The sequence below is a fragment of the Fukomys damarensis genome, unplaced genomic scaffold (genome assembly GCF_012274545.1).
Source record: "Fukomys damarensis isolate Sample0158 unplaced genomic scaffold, DMR_v1.0_HiC HiC_scaffold_20, whole genome shotgun sequence".
In the NCBI taxonomy this organism is placed as follows: domain Eukaryota; kingdom Metazoa; phylum Chordata; class Mammalia; order Rodentia; family Bathyergidae; genus Fukomys; species Fukomys damarensis.
The window spans coordinates 35045666-35063210 of NW_022900932.1; the positions used below are offsets into that span (position 1 = coordinate 35045666).

Consider the following 17545-nt stretch of genomic DNA (forward strand, 5'->3'; position numbering starts at 1 on the left):
TTATCTTCCAGCAAGTTTAGTGTTTCTGTTTTAATATTTAGATCTTTAATCCGCTTGGATTTTAATTTAGTGCATGGTGAAAGATAAGGGTCCAGTTTTAATCTTTGGCAGGTTGAGATCCAGTTTTTCCAACACCATGTATTAAAGAGGCTATCTTTCCTCCAGTGGGGATGGTCTGCTCCTTTGTCAAACATGAGGTAGCTGAGTGCATCTGGAGTTGTTTTTGTGTCTTCCAGTCTATTCCAATAAATAAGTCACACGTGTAAATACCAAATAGTTTCTCTGGTGTGAAAAACTATAATGGTACATAAGATCCTAATGAGATAATTGGCAATGTGAAATATGAAGAAAGGGCTAAAGGTGTAGGGAAAGTGGCAAGGTAGGGGAAAGGGAATAAGGGAAAAGAGAAAAATATGAGAAAATGAAACAATGGAAACGAAGTGTTTGTAAAGGGGGAGGGAAGAGGGGTGAAGGGAGGGCAGGGACAAGGAGAAAAATGAGAACCAAGAACTGTCATGTAAAGGTACAAGATCCCATTAATGAATGTAACTGTACTGTATACCTAAAATGTACTAATAAACTCAATTTTTTAAAAAAAGTAAAACTTGAGAAGAAAAAAATCTTTCATTTTTCTGATTAGCTTACACCACTGGTGGTGAACATTTAGAGATGAGTGACCACACTGCAGCCCAAAACCCACTTGTTTATCACAGAGTGCCAACACTACAATTAAACTTGAACACTGAGGTTTTAGTACAGAAAATACATTAATCATACATTTATATCTTTTGTCTTAAAAGAAAAACACCTGTGCCGTAGTTTGACAATCACTGGTTTACACATAGAGATAAAAGATATTTTTCTACTTTGTTTAAGTGAGAAAGTATATAAATAGATACATTTTTAAACACAATATAGTATGTTCAAATCCCAGAGATAAAATTGTCTACTTTTAAGAGGCATACATTTTGTGTGAACAACTTTGCTAATTGTTATGATTTATAACTAAAATATCCCCCAGGAAGATCACTGTGTTAAAAGCTGGGTCCTGATGCATCAGCATTTGGAGTGGTCCTTTATGGAAGAGATTGCAGCACAAGGGATTAATCAGTGCATTGATGAGTTCACAGTTGAATGGGCTATCAGAAAGCAAGGCTTATTTGAAGAGAGTGGGTCACAGGGGGCATGAATTGAGGCCTATGGCTTATTCCCAGTCCCCTCTGCGCAAATTCTCTCAAAACACTTGCTTCCTACTTTCGATGAGGTGAGCAACTTGCCTTTGCTTCCCTTTCAACATCATGTTTCTGCCTTGCCATGGGACTAAAAGCAATGGAGCTGGCTGACCATGGACTGAAACCATGAGCCAAAAGAAGCCTTTACCCTTAAAGTTTTTCTCAGGTATCTGGTCTGTTGATAAAATGTCGACTAACACACTAATAATTTCTGCCTATGTCCATGGGAAAAGTTGAACTACAATTATTTTCTTGCATTATTCATGTATGATTTTGGAATCCAGGTCATGTTCACATCCTAAAATGATCTAGAGTACATTCCTTTTACTTCTAGTTCTAGAAAAGAACTTGAGAGTAAGACTATCTTTTCCTTTAATGGCTTTGAAAATACTAATGAAGTTTGGGCTTGCATGAGTGTATATTTGGCAATTTGTTCCATGACATCTTAGTTCAACATTATCCAACAGAATTTTCTGTGATGTTAGTAATATTTGGCAGTCTTTACTGGCCTGTACTGCAGCAGTAGGTCACAGGTGGCTATTGTGACCCAGCAACTAAATTTTAAAATTTTAATGTCTGAAGGTCTTTCTCATTGAACCCTGCATAAACTCTTCTTGAGTGCCTAGAAACTTTTCCTATGCCTTCCATTATTTCTAGGTATGGAATGCACCCTTGGTATTTTTCTTATCTTTCTGCCCTGATCTCTCCCTTAGAATCCTGATTTGCAACTTTAGTTCTCCTCCTGTGATTGAGTAAAAAATCTCTGCCCTTAACATGCATTTTTCTTGTATAGAAGTCTCTTATATTCTCTTATTTATTGATAGTTTTCCTTCTCATTTGCACATACAGCTGACTACTTTTCTACTTTTAAATGCATTTTTCTCTTTTGATATTTTGTAGTAAATAGAAGATTCTTGAAGGGACTTTAGTGTGTACTCTCATATTGTTTCCCAGATAGAGATAGAAAAATTTAACTTACTTACTCCAAGTCACATGGCTGTTTAATGTTGGATTCAGGGCCCTACGGGACGCCTGCAGTCTGCTACTTACCATCCATTGCTCCTCTGATAATACTTTTTCCAAAAGGAAATCAAAGTATAGTTCAAGTGCCTTTTTCAAGCATCATCCTCAAATCTTGTGAAGCATCACATTTTTTATATATAAATAATTGTATCTCAATTTTTCTTTGTGTTAACCTAATGGTTTTACATACCAAATTGAAATGAAGTGTGCCCAACGTGTTTGGTACAATCTCACATCCAAAAAGCTTTTCTATTCTCTGTTGCCTCAGTCATCTTTCTCAATATTCCTAATACCCTCAAGATGATGAAATTTCCATCATTTCTTCAACCAAGAAAAAAAAAATACTCAAGCTTGTGCAGAATCTTTACTGCTTAAATATATGTATACATATATATTTGAATATATTTGATATATTAAATGAGAGCTGTTTTCCACATATGAAAATTAAAAGATGACAAAAGGAAACAGAGGAGCCCAGCTGCTGCTCACCACCAGCCCTACCCTTCAACCCAGCACCACAGAAAAGCCTGGTGCCAATACAGCAGTGTTTGTGCCCCCCCCAACAAGAACAAGAGAAAGATGGCCTCTCTGAGGCTTCCACATAAAAATTGAAGCCCACTGGAAAAGTGAAGAAAAGCTACAATAAAGACACACCATACCACCATAGTTGGTAAGTCAGAGGGACCAGCACCTCACATAGGAGCCTGGTCTAACTTCAGGAGAAAGACAGCTGGAACCTGCAGTAGAACCTTGCAGAGTTCAACCCAGCAGGAGGTCAGAGATCTCAACTTGGACCGTGCAGCCAAAAATGAGCCTGAACCTCAGAGGACAGCTGCTGGCTTGCTGAGATTAATTAACTTAGACCTGCACACAACTGCCCATGCTGTGTATTGTGTCAACAGAGGCATTCCCTGAAGGAGGCCCTCTGTTTCTGTTTGTATGTTTTATTTTCAAAGTAATATTTTTCACTTACATTTAATCACTTAAAAATATTTTATCTATCTTTTTCTTTTCTCAAACTTTTTACTTTTAATCTTCCTTTTCTTATCTTCTTTTCTTTCTCTCTCTCACTCTCTGCCACCTTCATCTCCATCTCTACTACTCTCCCTGTTTGTTCCAGTTCCTATTCAAATTCAAATTTGTTTTCTTTCATTTCCCTTTCTTCTCTTTTTCCTTCACTCAGTTGCCATTAGTTTTAAAAGAAAGTGATGACAGTCTCTAGCCTCCCTATTGCTGTTAGTTTGATCTGTTTTTGTGTATATTTTGTTCTATTTTCTCTTTTCTTCTACAGCTTCCCAGAGTTTGTGTGATCTTCCTGTCATTTTCTAAGCTGTGATTGAAGCTATTGTATTGCTGATTGTATCACTTGGGCTAAGGTATTGTGATTGATCTAATCAGTTGTCCTCCCTGGTATAATGAAAATGAGTTTGCCTCAGAGACATTAGCGACTCAAAAACCTAAAGACCAGCTATATCTGGAAGATTGAAGTATTAACTCAGAAATTAAAACAAGGCCAGTATCAACAATAAAAATAGAAATGAGAAGGCATTTAAACAAGACACAAACACAGACTTCCACTCCAACAAACTTAAACTCTGGGGGAAATGAGTTGGAAAGGTCTTTCAGTCAACCATCTGGTCACCCTGAATGGATAGCACAGGAAGTAAAAAAAAAAAAAAAAAAACAGATAAATGAGGCTCTAGAAAAATTCAAAACAGAAATCATTTCCCAGATAACCACAGAGATGCTAAAAACAATAAAGACATGAGTAGAGACTGTAGAACAGAAACAGATAAAAAAATAGATGAGTTCAGGACCATGATGGAAGTCATGAATTCCCAGCATAGGAAATAAATGGAATCCACAAAACAGATTCAAACAGATATCCAGGAGATTAAAAACTCTGTAGAAAGCATTCAAAATAGGATGAATGAATGTGAAGACAGAATTTCAGACATAGAAGATAGGATTGCAGTCAGCGACCAGGAAAAGAGAGATCTCTTAAAAACAGTAAGGAATCATGAGAAATCAATCCAAGAACTCTTAGATGATGCAAAGAAGAATAATATAACACTGATAAGAATCCATAAAGTAGCAGGAGAAAGTACAAATGACATAAAAAAAAACTTCTCACAGAACTAATGACAGAAAACTTCCCAAACAGAATTTGACATAGAGAAAAGTGAAACATATAGGACTCCAAATAGCTATGATCAAAAAAAAAAAACTACACATAGACATATAATAATCAAGAGCCTAGAAACTCAACTGAAGAATGAAATACATGCAGTTAGAGAAAAGAAACAAATCACTTGCAAAAGAAAGCCCATCAGAATCACAGCATATTTTTCAATACAAACCCTCAAGTCAGGGGGAGCTTGGAGTGAGGCATTTCAAGTCCTAAAAGAAAACAGCATCCAACCTAGATTCATGTCTCCAGCAAAACTATCTTTCAAAATTGATGGAGAAATAAGATGCTTCCACAACAAAGAATATCTGAGAAATTTTATGAACACCAAACTGGCACTCTAAACACTTGTAAACAATATCCTGGAAAAAGATAATGAAGGCCACAATTCCATAAGGATCAACAGAGCAAATATACTAGGCAAGGCAAGAAATTAAAGGGAGAAAGGGAAAAATAAAATAATAAAAGAACCAACAACAGGAAAATAGCATGACAATGAAAAGCCAATGCACAACGATTTTAGCCACCAATATTAAAGGCCTCAATTTACCAATCAAAATAAACAAGTTAACACAGTGGATTAATAAGATAATTTCAACAATATGCTGTACCAAATGAAAAAATGGAAATGAAATGCTTGTAAATGAGGAGGGGAGAAGGGGGTGAAGGGAGGGCAGGGACAAGGGGAAAATGAGAACCTGTCTTGTAAAGGTACAAGATCCCAATAATGAATGTAACTGTACCGTATACCTAAAATGTACCAATAAACTCAATGAGGAAAAAAATATAAATATGCTGTACCCAAGAAACCCACTTAATCCACAAAGAATTTCATAGACTGAGAAGAAAAGGATGGAAAACTGTTCTCCATGTGACAGGAACCTGGAAAAGAGCAGGGGTAGCTATATTTTTTGCAGACAGAATAGATATTAAACAACACTAATTAAGAGAGACAAAGAAGACCACTACATTCTTTTAAGGGAACAATACAAGAGGAAGAAATGACAATCTTAAATATATATGCACTGATTACTAATGCCCCCAACTATACAAAACATACATTAATGAATATGAAAAATGAAATAAGTACTAACACAATTCCCAATTTGAAACTATACTACAAAGTCACTGTGATAAAAACAACATGGTACTGGCAAAGGAACAGACCTGAGGACCAATGGAATAGATTAAAAGATGCAGAAACAACTCCAGACATAACTCAGCCACCTCATGTTTGACAAAGGAGCCAATCATCCTTACTGGAGGAAAGATAGCCTCTTCAATAAATGGTATTGGAAAAACTGGATTTCAATTTGCCAAAGATTAAAACCTAGATCCCTATCTTTCATCACACACTAAACTAAAATCCAAGTGGATTAAATATCTAAATATCAAATCAGAAACACTAAACTTAATGAAAAGAAAAGTAAATTAGGTATAACTCTCAAAGACACTGGCATAGGAAAAGACTTTATGAACAAATCCTCAGCAACACGAGAACTTGCACAAAGAATCACCAATTTGGATCTCAGTGTATTAGAAAGTTTTTGCAGTGCAAGATAAGTCACCATTAGAGCTCAGAGACAACCTACAATGTGGGAGAAAAATTACCAGCTACTTCTCAGACAAAGGACTACTATCTAGAATATATAAAGAATTCAAAAAAATCAGATCCCTCAAATACAAAGACCTGACTCAAAAATTGGCATCTGAAATGAATAGACATTTCTCAGAAAAGAAGTAAAAGCAGCAAATAAATATATGAAAAAATATTCAACATCACTGGTCATTGGAGAGATGCAGATGAAAGCAACACTGAGATTCCACCTCACCCCACAAAGAATGGCCGCTATCAAGAAATCAACCAATAAGAAATGCTGGTGCTGCAGTGGGGAGAAAGGAGCCTTTCTTCATTGTTGGTGGGAGTGCAGACTGGTGCAACTATTGTGAAAATCAATACGGAGATACCTCAAAGAACTAGAATTAGAGGTTGCATTTGAACCAGCTATCCCTCTCTTGAGTATCATTCCAAAAGAATTAAGAGAATCATACCACAGTGATATATTTTCACCCATGTTTGCAGGGGCATAATTGATAATAGCTTAAACTTGGAAACAGACCATTTTCCCGTCAGTTGGAGACTGGATAAAGAAGATGTGGTTTTTCTATAAAACAGAGTACTATTCAGTCATGAAGAATGAGAAACTAGAAACATTTATAGCTAAATGAATGCATATTGAGGCTATGCTCTTAAGTGAAATAAATAGGACACACTTGAGTATATACCAAATAGTTTCTCTGGTGTAAAAAAATAAAAGAGTAAATAAGATTCAAATGGTATAATTGGGAGTATGAAATAGGAAGAAAATGGCTAAAGGGAAAGTGGGAAGAGGAGGGGAAAGGGAATAAGGGAAAAGAAAAAATGGAAAAATGGAAACAAATTCTTTGTAAATAGAAAAGGGTAAAGGGAGTGAAGGGAGTGCAGGGGTATGGGGAAAAAACAAGAACCAAGATTTATCATGTAAAGGTACAAGATCCTAATGATAAATGTAACTGTATTGTTTGCTTTAAATGTACCAATAAATTTAATGGAAAAAATAAAGAGGACAAAAGGTGCATTAGAGACATGATGAAGCTTATAAATTTTGCTAACTCTTTGAAGAAATTTAGGTATAATAGAGCAGCATATAATGGGATGAGTGTTCACCACAGAAGTTAAGAAATTTAATTGCCAGCATCCCAAAGTCCTCCTCTTATTCCCTTCTAGTCACTCTCTTACCTCCAAATGTAACCATTATATCAACTTCTATTCCTTTGGATTATTTCACTTGAATTTTTGTCCCAAGAAATAAGCAACCAACTACATAGTAACTTGCACATGAGCCGGGCATGGTGGCACATGCCTGTCATCCCAGCACTTGGGAAGCTGAGGCAGGAGGATCGCTGTGATCAAGACCAGTAACCAACTACATAGTAACTTGCACATGAGCCGGGCATGGTGGCACGCGCCTGTCATCCCAGCACTTGGGAAGCTGAGGCAGGAGGATCGCTGTGAGTTCAAGACCAGCCTGGACTACATAGTGAGTTCCAGATCAGTCTCAACAGCATAGTGAGACCCTGTCTCAATCCCCCCACCAAAAAAAGAAACTTGCACATGAAGAGATCCTCAACTATGATCTAGTTTAGTGGCTTTTGAAACTCACTAGAAATGAACAGCACATTTTCTTCAAATGAAATGTCACACAGGTCCCCAGAATGTGGAACATATAATACTAGAATCAGAATTAGAAATATGAATCCTGTGGCCCTTACAATATGCCTTCTTCCTTTAACCCATATGAGGGTTCAATCTTGGTGGAGCTTGAGACATCCTCTCTGTGTGTGGAGGATCTATGAAAAATTCCATTTGAAAGTCATACGTTTGTTGAAGCCTCTTCCTTTCAATAGGAGTTTGGTCAACTTTTCTAGAAAGGGGCACATGGTAAATATTTTAAGCTTTACCTGCCATACAGCACAATGACTCAAATACAGTCTTAATATGAAAAAAAAAAATTTTCCACATAGTAGGCATTGGCTTTGTTTTAACAAAACTTTACTTATAAAAGCAGATTATGAGCCACATTTAGCCATGGCCAATAGTTTTCCAGCTCTCACTTTTGGAAAATAGGAATGGGAAGATTGGAAAATTAAGTAACTTAGAATCACAGAATTGTATTACTAAAAATAATTTTAGTAATTTTCTTATGGTTGAGGAAATCAAGGTTGTAGGTAAATCATATTAATTTACAAAATTACAGTGATTTAGGATACATATAATTTAGTAGTGGATTGCTGATGAGATGTTGGAAGTATAAGTGAGATACTATCTTGTTTCTATTTTAATTTGTTTTTACTATTAAAACTCTCAGGTGCTTAAATCTTTCCTGGAATAGAAGAATCATGTTTTTCCTAGGAACTGTAAATCCCCTAATCTTGTAACTAATATAATTTCTAATGAACACTGTTTCCATGTCTAAATTCTGGTGCTTCTCAATTTGAGACTCTTCACGAAAATCATGCAAGTAACTTACTACATCAATTTACTACATCAACCCAGGTGGTCTGGGTCCTAAGACTATTTCCTCCCTTACTCAATTAAACTGTACCTTTGGCATATCAAATTTGAGAGTTTTTAATCAAAAGATTGGGCTTTTGTGTAAATTCACCCAAAGCTTATTCTTCCTAAGACTGAGCATCTTAAGATTTATTCTGTTATCTTCTGCCTGAATTATTCAGATTGCCCAGACAACTTGCCTGTGTAGATTTTGTCTCTCTTTTGTAGGTACACAGGTTTGTGTCAGTTGGGATGGACAAGGTTATGATGCGTCAATGGGCAGAGTCAGAATATTAGTGTTTGAAAATAATAGATTCCAGGCCAAGTCCTTAGAAAGTTGGCTACCTGCTCTGCTACTGTACACTGCCATCCTCTGAAGCTAACAGGGTGGCCTCTGCTGAAGAATTCATCACAACAGTGGAGGAAAGAAAAAGAATGGAGTTGTATTGGCTCTTAACGCTTCTGTGTGAAGTGACAGATGAAGCAAATTAAAATATTAAACTTAAATTCCAAGGGGCAGGCAAGTACCCAGGAAAGGAAACTGGACATTCTGGAGCTGAGGTCAAAATCCCCTTAAGCCAGAAGCCTCAAGTCCCTCATTATTTCTCCTTAGAAGATTGATAGTCTTCATACAAATTAACTCCTAGCTCCCTGGCCTGATGTACTAGATACATACAGTGGGCATAAATGTATCTTTTAGGTTTTATAAATTGAGATGTGTTTCTATTCCTTAATAAAACAGTTTATTTTTAGCATCTGCTTTCATACGTTAATTGAAAAGAGAGTTCAAGGGAACACTAATATCATTTAGCATTTTGCAGATACTTCATATGTTCTGATTGTCTGCAATTCTGTGTAGATTTTTTTTTAACTTTACCCAACCATTTCTGAAGTATTTTCCCATAGATTTTATTTTACTATTTCTGTGGTGTGGAGATGTGTTTGTGTGTGTCTGTGTATGTGTGTATTTCTAGTGAAATACAATAAGGATGTTTATTAAGAATTCAGATTTCTGAATTGTATTTCAGAATAACTGGGAGATTACGGAAATCTACGTTTTTAGTTTATATTGCAGACATGTTTTATGGCATTAATGTCTGAAAAACACTGGTCTAAATTATATCCCTTGATACTGACCTTTACATTTTATGAAACCTGTGGCCACCTTTTGAGGTTGTTAGGTATGTTTTGTTTTCTTTGCCTCCTCCTTCTCCTCTTCCTCCATTTTTAAAAAAAAATTATTGCATGAGGTTGAGCTTAATGTATTTGCTTTTCCTAATTACAATGTGGATGCATTTGTCATTTGTTTTATAGCTTCACCTTAGGTGAAAGACAGATCTCAGACTAATGCTTTATCAACCAACTTACAAGGTTTTTTATGTGGTGAATATGGACACAGAAAGAGTTTAAATAAGACTTTCAGAAAAAAATATTAGTGTGGCAGATGCCGAGTGTCATGTACACGTCACCCTTAAGGCCATAACAGAATCTGAAGGTAGGTCTTCAAGTATATCATGTAATCAACATGGGTCACTACACCCTCTGTTTACCCTTCTCACATTTAAAATAGAATTCCTGAGCCAGGGATTTAGCTCAGTGGTTCCACCAACTGCCTCACAAGCATAAAGACTGAAGTTCGATCCCTGGTACCCCCCCAAAAAAAAAATTGAATTCCTACAACTACTGTTGTAGTTGAATAATTGTGTTCAGATTTAATCCCACTGAAATTAGCGTGCACAAGATATGATATCTTCGCCATCACCAACCGGCCCCACCTCTTCCATGTGTTTAATAGTCATAAATTTGGTCTCCATACTGCTCCTAAATCTTTGGGATTAATTAAAAAACATCAACCTTTCAGGATTAAGTAATGCCATTTGTAGATCTAGTGTATAAAATAAAAAAGAATGGCTTCTAAAAGCTTGTGTTACAGTTCTATTTGCTGAAGAAAGAAAACTACTGGATGCGTTATATTGACATTTTTCTTCAAATTGTTTCATTGGTTCCACCTGAGAAAGTTAACTGAACCAAACTTCCAGGTTTCATTCAACAAGGCTTTCTAACTCACTGTCACTGACAATGCGATGTGAACAAGAGAACACCACCAAACTGAAGAAATCTATACTCTGTAACCAGTCTTAGTGTGAGCACCATTTCCTGCAGTGAGGAGCAAAGTGGTGCGGGAAGAATATATTCACAAAGGTTTCAGAGTTGGATGTATTATAACCACATTGCTTTCCAAATTTTATTTTTTACATATTTGAAGATTAACAGAGGGATCTGGTGAACAAATATTAGGCAGAGACATATAAACTTGCTTTTTGTTTTAATTCATTCCCTCCTGGCACAGTAGTATTTGAAAATCCTCCTTTTGACTGCCTACTTCAGAGCTGGATGCGGAATGGTCAAAGGAATGGTTGGTGATTAAGGTAGTAATCTGGTGAAATGTGCTAATCTCTGGTTTTGTGTGGATACCTATATGTGATTTATTATACAGGCTGTATGACTAATTTTATTCCTAATGAGTTCTTTAAAGTGATTGTTGTATTAATTTCATAGTAGATTATATTGTTTCACAAAGGACAGTTGGACATACGTATCTTCGCCATTGTGGTAGTGATATTCTACAATGGCATTACACAGAATTTCAATTCAAATAGTATAAACTAATTCTACTCTTTGAATTTTTTCTGGAATTAAACATCAAGTAAGTTCAAAAGTAATTTTTTTATTTCAACTCTATAAAGTATACAACAGGCACTCAGCAATTACAGCTGCAGGAAAAATACAGAGCAAATCAAAGCAGGTTAAGTTTATGAAAAAGTTTTTAATCTACATCAAAAGAGTGCAAGTAGTCAATGACCACTGGACGACAGTTTGTTGCATTCTGACTAACAAAGGACTCTTTCATGTAGAACAAATTGTAAGAGGACAATCAAATAACCATAGCTTTAAGAATACAAAAGAACTGACCAGTTGTAAAAACATCATACATTGAAATAAATTGGATAGATGATGCTTACAGAGATGTCTCTTTACTCAGAAAGTCCAAACTTCTGAGTCATTGCCAAGGTCCCAGAGCTCTATCTGTTGATGTAGGGGCAGATAAAGAGGAGGGCAAACAACGCAGTTTTAATGTTTTGCTTTCTAGTTCTGTGGAAAACTTGCCTTATAAATGATTTGCATATACAAGAACTCCGAGAAAGCATCCTGTTTTGTTCAATGGTGCACCAAGGTACTTTTTCATCATTGGTTTCGTAATGAGGTGTGATTAGCAGTCACTTCCAATTTTGCTTTTGAGTTGGACCACTGTTAATGGAGTCTGTAAAATGAGAATTTGACTGCACTAATTTTTTAAAATTGAATCTGCACAGATTAGCAAAACAGGAATACCTGTATACAGACTGATAGTATGTCATATATTAATTTGACCTGCACATACATTTATACATTTCACAGAAATGATGCTGTATCTCATTAACAGATACACAGCTCTGGTACATTTAACAGAAATAAGAGAACAACTTCATCATTTCTGTAATTGATCAATATTATATAATAAAGGCTTATAAATTGTTAGCAGAAAGAACTGTAAAACGCAGCAAGCTAAGAAAGGACAACATTTTGAGGTGTGTTTGTCTTTGTCATGCAGCATAACACCAAATTTGTCTTTTTAATAAGATGCCATGAATTTAAGGCACTTGCAACAATGCCAGATAGCCAGGTCATGTTCTAAACTATAGGACTGATGAATAACAGTACTGTTGACATAATTTTCAATAATACTGACAATTATGACATTAATTCAAGTCTACTTGGACCTAAAAACATTACTCAATACAGATAAAATGAAATAATAATGCTGTGAAACACTAAAAAAGGTTATATGTACCACAAAATTTCACACAAAAATATCTATTTACATAAATATTTGTCTGTGGTCCTATTGTGAAATAAAACATTGTTATGGATAATGCACAGATCACCTCTCTTGTACCATATCAGTTCTAATATCCTTTGTGTTTAATATGGTAGCTGACTTCTTTAAGTTTAAATTCATCATCAATTTAGTCATTCAGAAATGAAACAAGAAAAGTTTATTAGTTGAGTTCATTATTATTATACATGTGCAATTCACATGTATGTTCCATGATTTTAAGCAAATATATGACTCATAATGAATATAATCAAAATAAATTTGTTTTAAATGATGCATGGATCTGATTCATATCTTAATAACAAAGACAGTAACAAACATAAAAATCAATTATAACAATTTTCCAGAAATCATTTTCTCTAATGAGTTCAATTTATCTTAAATATGACATGCTCCTTTCCTTTATAGTTTTCTGTTTTTCTGTGAGTTAAGACACACAGAAAGCCCTTATTTCCCAAACTCAAAGTATTAACAAGAAAGTCAGTTAACAAATCAAACAGGTTGGCACTCTTCCCACTGATCCAGGTGTTCTTTAATAAAACAAAGAGGGGCCATGAATAATTCAGAAATAAGGTGAGATGAACTTTATGAAGTCGATCATGAATTGTAGCCCTAGTGTCTTCATTAAGACAAGATTTAATTCCTTAAAATTGTTGAAAACCAGATGAATGTTATCAGTAAGTGATTCTCAGAAGATATAGTTCACCTTTACTTTTTGGTGATTGCTTTAGACATCCCAATGCAAAGGTGCAGATGAAATGAACAAAGAAAGGCGCAGTTACCAGTGGAAAAAATGTCTATAGTTACGTTGTGCTGAATGCTACTTCTTCCTTCTCCACAGAACTGATACAACTTGTGAATTGTCTTAGACTTGAACCATAGTGCCAAAATCCATAGGAAGTGCTTATTTCAGGGGCTTGGTGGATATTTCAGTAATTGTAAGAGCACATACATTTTCTCATTATTCTAGCAAGCCTTTAGCATGCCTAAACCGCACTATTTTTCAAAGAAAATTATTGAACACATAAGATAACGTGGGATTGTGTAATTTGAAAGCCCAATTAAAAGAAATATAAAACTTCTGAAATAATATTCAGAGCTAGATTTTTATATGTTTGACTTTATATTTTAAATGCTGTAGCAGAAAACAGATATCTCGGCAAATAGTTTGATTTTGAGAAATTGTTTCTAAGAGGGAAAACTCTGAAGACATAATCATAATAGTATCTTAGGGTCAAAGTTTTAATTGAACTTTTAAAATTATATATCATATACCTTCAGTAGTTTTATCCTCCAAATCATTTTAGAATATTCTATTCTTGTATCAGTTGTTTTGAGTATGAAAAGTTAAAATTCATAATATATGCTTTCTTGGCTATAATATTATGATCTAATCAGACATAGTTTTGTGGTAACATGTATATTAGACTGGTTTTAAAAACACTATTAGATAAAAGCAAATCTGTATTTATTATACCAAATTTACATAAAACTCCAAGTCAGAAGGGCAGCTGGAAGGTTACACATTGATCTGCATGGGTACAAAGCTATCTGTCCAGGAAAAGCTTCCCCAAAGGCTCTGTAACTTATGACAGCTAATTGCGGTCTCCTGGCCTGCCAAGAGTAGCTCTGATTTCATTTGCACATTCTTTTCCCTAGGACAAGAAAGAAAATCAGTTTGAAGTATTCAAATCCAGTCTTGCCGTACAAGTGAAATTGCAAGATTGTAATGTTTCTCTTCTATTTATCTAAACTTTATTTTTAAGAAATCAGATTCCTGTTTTTCTCTCTAATCTATTCCTTCCTACTTTGATGAATGCCTGAGCTTACTCAAGAAAAAAAGTAATCAGCCAGTGATCAGCTTCTTTTCTTGTTCTCTGACCTCAGACAAGTAAGGTTCCTGGTCTAGTACATCTTAGGAATTTTGACCTTGTGCTTTCTTACTTCGCCTCTCTCTCTCTTTCGCTCTCTCTCCCTCTCTCACTCCCTCTTCTCTCTCTCTCTCTCTCTCTCTCTCTCTCTCTCTCTGTGGTTCAGACCTAAGACAAAAGCTATATGTAATCACCTTTTCCTCTCAAATCTAGATTATGTTGTGTAAGTGAAATCTGACATGAGCTTGGCTTAATAAATTTAGTGAAGATGCTTGCATCTGGCTAGACATATAATGATTAGAATTTGTGTGTTCATTCAGACATTGACATTACAGATGAAAGATATACATAGCACCTATATAGTGTTTTCATTTTACTTTTCTTTGATGGGTCTTTTTCCCTCCTATCCTACCCTACCCTACCCTCATCCCAAGGGTTTATTTTTATAAAAGGGAATATTTTAAGTCTCAGTTTGAGGGCATATTAGGTAATAAATAAAACCAATTGGCTGCTAGTCACTTATCTCCAGGACCATCTTTAAGAACAGTACCTTTTAAAAAATATGAAATAGTTTTGTGAATTGCCTTTTTCTCCACTCTGTCATGCCAATTTATTAAAAGAAAAAAATTTCATGCATTTTTTCAATCTTTTGTGAAAATGCATATATACCTGCTATGAGAGTTCTCAGCAGAATCCATAGCAGTTGTGCTTTTATCGTATCAATTTTTAAAATCTGTCTGAAAGAAAAGGTAACATTCAGTCTTGTCATCAGCACTGCTGGGAAATAAAATCATGAAATTTCTAGCACTGATTTGACATGAACTCTGTAGCCCACAGATGTGTGGTCCTCTTTTGTGTGGTATATACACCAGCTTGCAGGAAGTGATCCCACAGCCTTCACTTGAAGAAAAGGATTAGCCCAGGTACCGTACCATAGTAATCTATAGTACCCAATATATTATTCTTTCATCATCTCAAAAATTCTAGCAAGGTACAGACTCTTACCAGGTTGACATGTTTCTTACAGACTTCAAATTACAATCACAGCAAAGCAAGATTGTTGCAATAATAGAAAACACCTCTTTACAGGTGAAAGGCTTTGCTTCAGGACCACCATGTCAACTGTTATTTAAGAATCAAACAGAAAACATGGAAAGAGCACTACTATCATCTAAGCATAAGTCCTAATGCCACTGTAGTTACTGGAGCAGCATCGATCAAAGGCATCATGGTGACCCCGAGCACTAATCTTCTCTCTTTCCCTCAAGTTTGCTGGCAGCTGTGTCTCAGAAAAAGCTGTCTTCAGCAAGGCAGAAGCAGGTAAGAGAAATACATTAGAAGTCTATGTCCCATCCTGAGTTGTCATCAGGTGGAGGTTCATCATTGTCTTCAGGGAAACTGTCAAAATTGCTTGTGTCTGTGGGAGATGCAACCTGAAACGTGAGAGAATGAATAACAAGAGGTATCTGGGGTTTTCTTCTAAACTGTCAAAATTGCTTGTGTCTGTGGGAGATGCAACCTGAAACGTGAGAGAATGAATAACAAACAAGAGGTATCTGGGGTTTTCTTAATAGAACTCCAAACTAGACTTTTATTTTTCACAGTTAAAAAATAGGTTTGATATTTATTTTTAAACTGGTAGTAAAAACATAAACATTGTACCTATTAATGGGTTACCATGCAACATTCAATACATGTATGTATTGCATCTTTAAATCAAGTTAAACATATTTATCACCTAAATGTATGTCATTTCCTTCTGGTAGAAACTTTCAGGATGCTTTCCTTTAGCTATTTGAAAGGACGGGATTTATTGTTATTTATAGTCACCTTATTGTTCGATAGCAATACTGTGTAAAAAACACAGAAATTCTTATTAACATCCAACTGTAACTTACTCCCCACTGATCAACTTTTCCCCATCTTTCCTTTTCCCCTACTTTCCTCAGCTCCTCCTAACCATCACTCTACTTTTTATTTTGATTCCACATATCAGTGAAATTGTGTGGTATTTGTCTCTTGTGTCTGACTTCTTTCACTTAACATGAGCTTCTGTTCCATCCATGTTGCCACAGATAACAGGATTCTTTTTGTGGCTGAACAGTATTTCACTGTGTTTATGCACCACATTTTCTTTATCCATCAAGCTATAATTTTTAAAAGCATAATCTATTCATCCCCTATTCAATGACAGAGTGAACCCCTGCTATATCAGAGGATTTCTACTTTGAACTGGGAATAGGAGGAGTCTATACAAATCAACTGGGTTTTTACCCTTGGAGAATTTATGCTATATTAAGTGAGCAATTGTTTGATTAGATAATCACAAAAAATCCATATAGAATTGTAAACTGGCTAGTGGTATGAAAAATAAACACGAGGCATCATGAGAGTAACAGAGTGATCATGCAAAGCTTCTTTGAAAATGTATTACTGTTAACCTAAGAATCAATGAGTTCAATAAAGAAGGTATAGCACATGCAAAGGTCCTGAGGTGAGGGATCCTGTGCTTTGAAGTAATAAAGAGATGCCTTCATGGCTACTGTATAAGCCAGGAGGGGAACAGAATAAGGTGAGTCTGGAGAAGTAGTCAGGAGCTAGATTACATAGGGCCTGATAGGCCTCATTAAAGCCTTTGTGTGCTTATTCTAAACATAATAAAAGTCAGGTCTAGACTTGAAGAAAGCTACTGCAAATTTACTGGGCAAATCCTTATCTATAAAACATCAGTAAAAATCTGTTCAAATTACTACCGCATAAAGAGAGCCTGGTAAATTTTAGGTTAGAATACTTATCTCTACCAGTTTTTTTATTTTGTTCTTGTTCTAAAAATAAAACTTCATGAATGCAATCAGCATCTGTAATCTGAGATATGATAATTTTTTTTATTTTGGCATGATATTTTTTTTGTTAAATGAATAAATAAATATTAGTACAGGAATAAATCTTAAAATGTTTCTGCACGAGTAGCAGACTTGAGACAGGAAGCACATAAATCAAAATCCCAGGATGGCAAAGCAGCCTTCCACTCCTTAGTGATGGTGCCAAACATTTCACGAAACAGATGCCACGCTGGAGAAAAATATCAAAGCACCATTTGAGATCTGTTTCTGGTCAATACAGTGTAAACTGTCCACTTGGTAAAACGGCTATCAAAATAGAGATCCTTCCTCTTTTAAAGCCAAGGAGCATTGGAAAGAC

General features: G+C 35.5%; 1 protein-coding gene across 2 annotated transcripts in view; it reads right to left on the reverse strand.

The window, feature by feature from the left end:
* Positions 1 to 11286: 11286 nt before the first annotated feature.
* Positions 11287 to 17545, reverse strand: part of Prkg1 (protein kinase cGMP-dependent 1) — a 1151812-nt gene continuing 1145553 nt past the window's right edge. For both annotated transcript variants that reach the window (XM_010606291.3, XM_033766627.1), the window contains one exon: positions 11287 to 15777. In XM_010606291.3, coding sequence (XP_010604593.1) covers positions 15679 to 15777 — 99 coding nt within the window. In that variant the 3' untranslated portion in view covers positions 11287 to 15678. The remainder of the gene's footprint in view (positions 15778 to 17545) is intronic.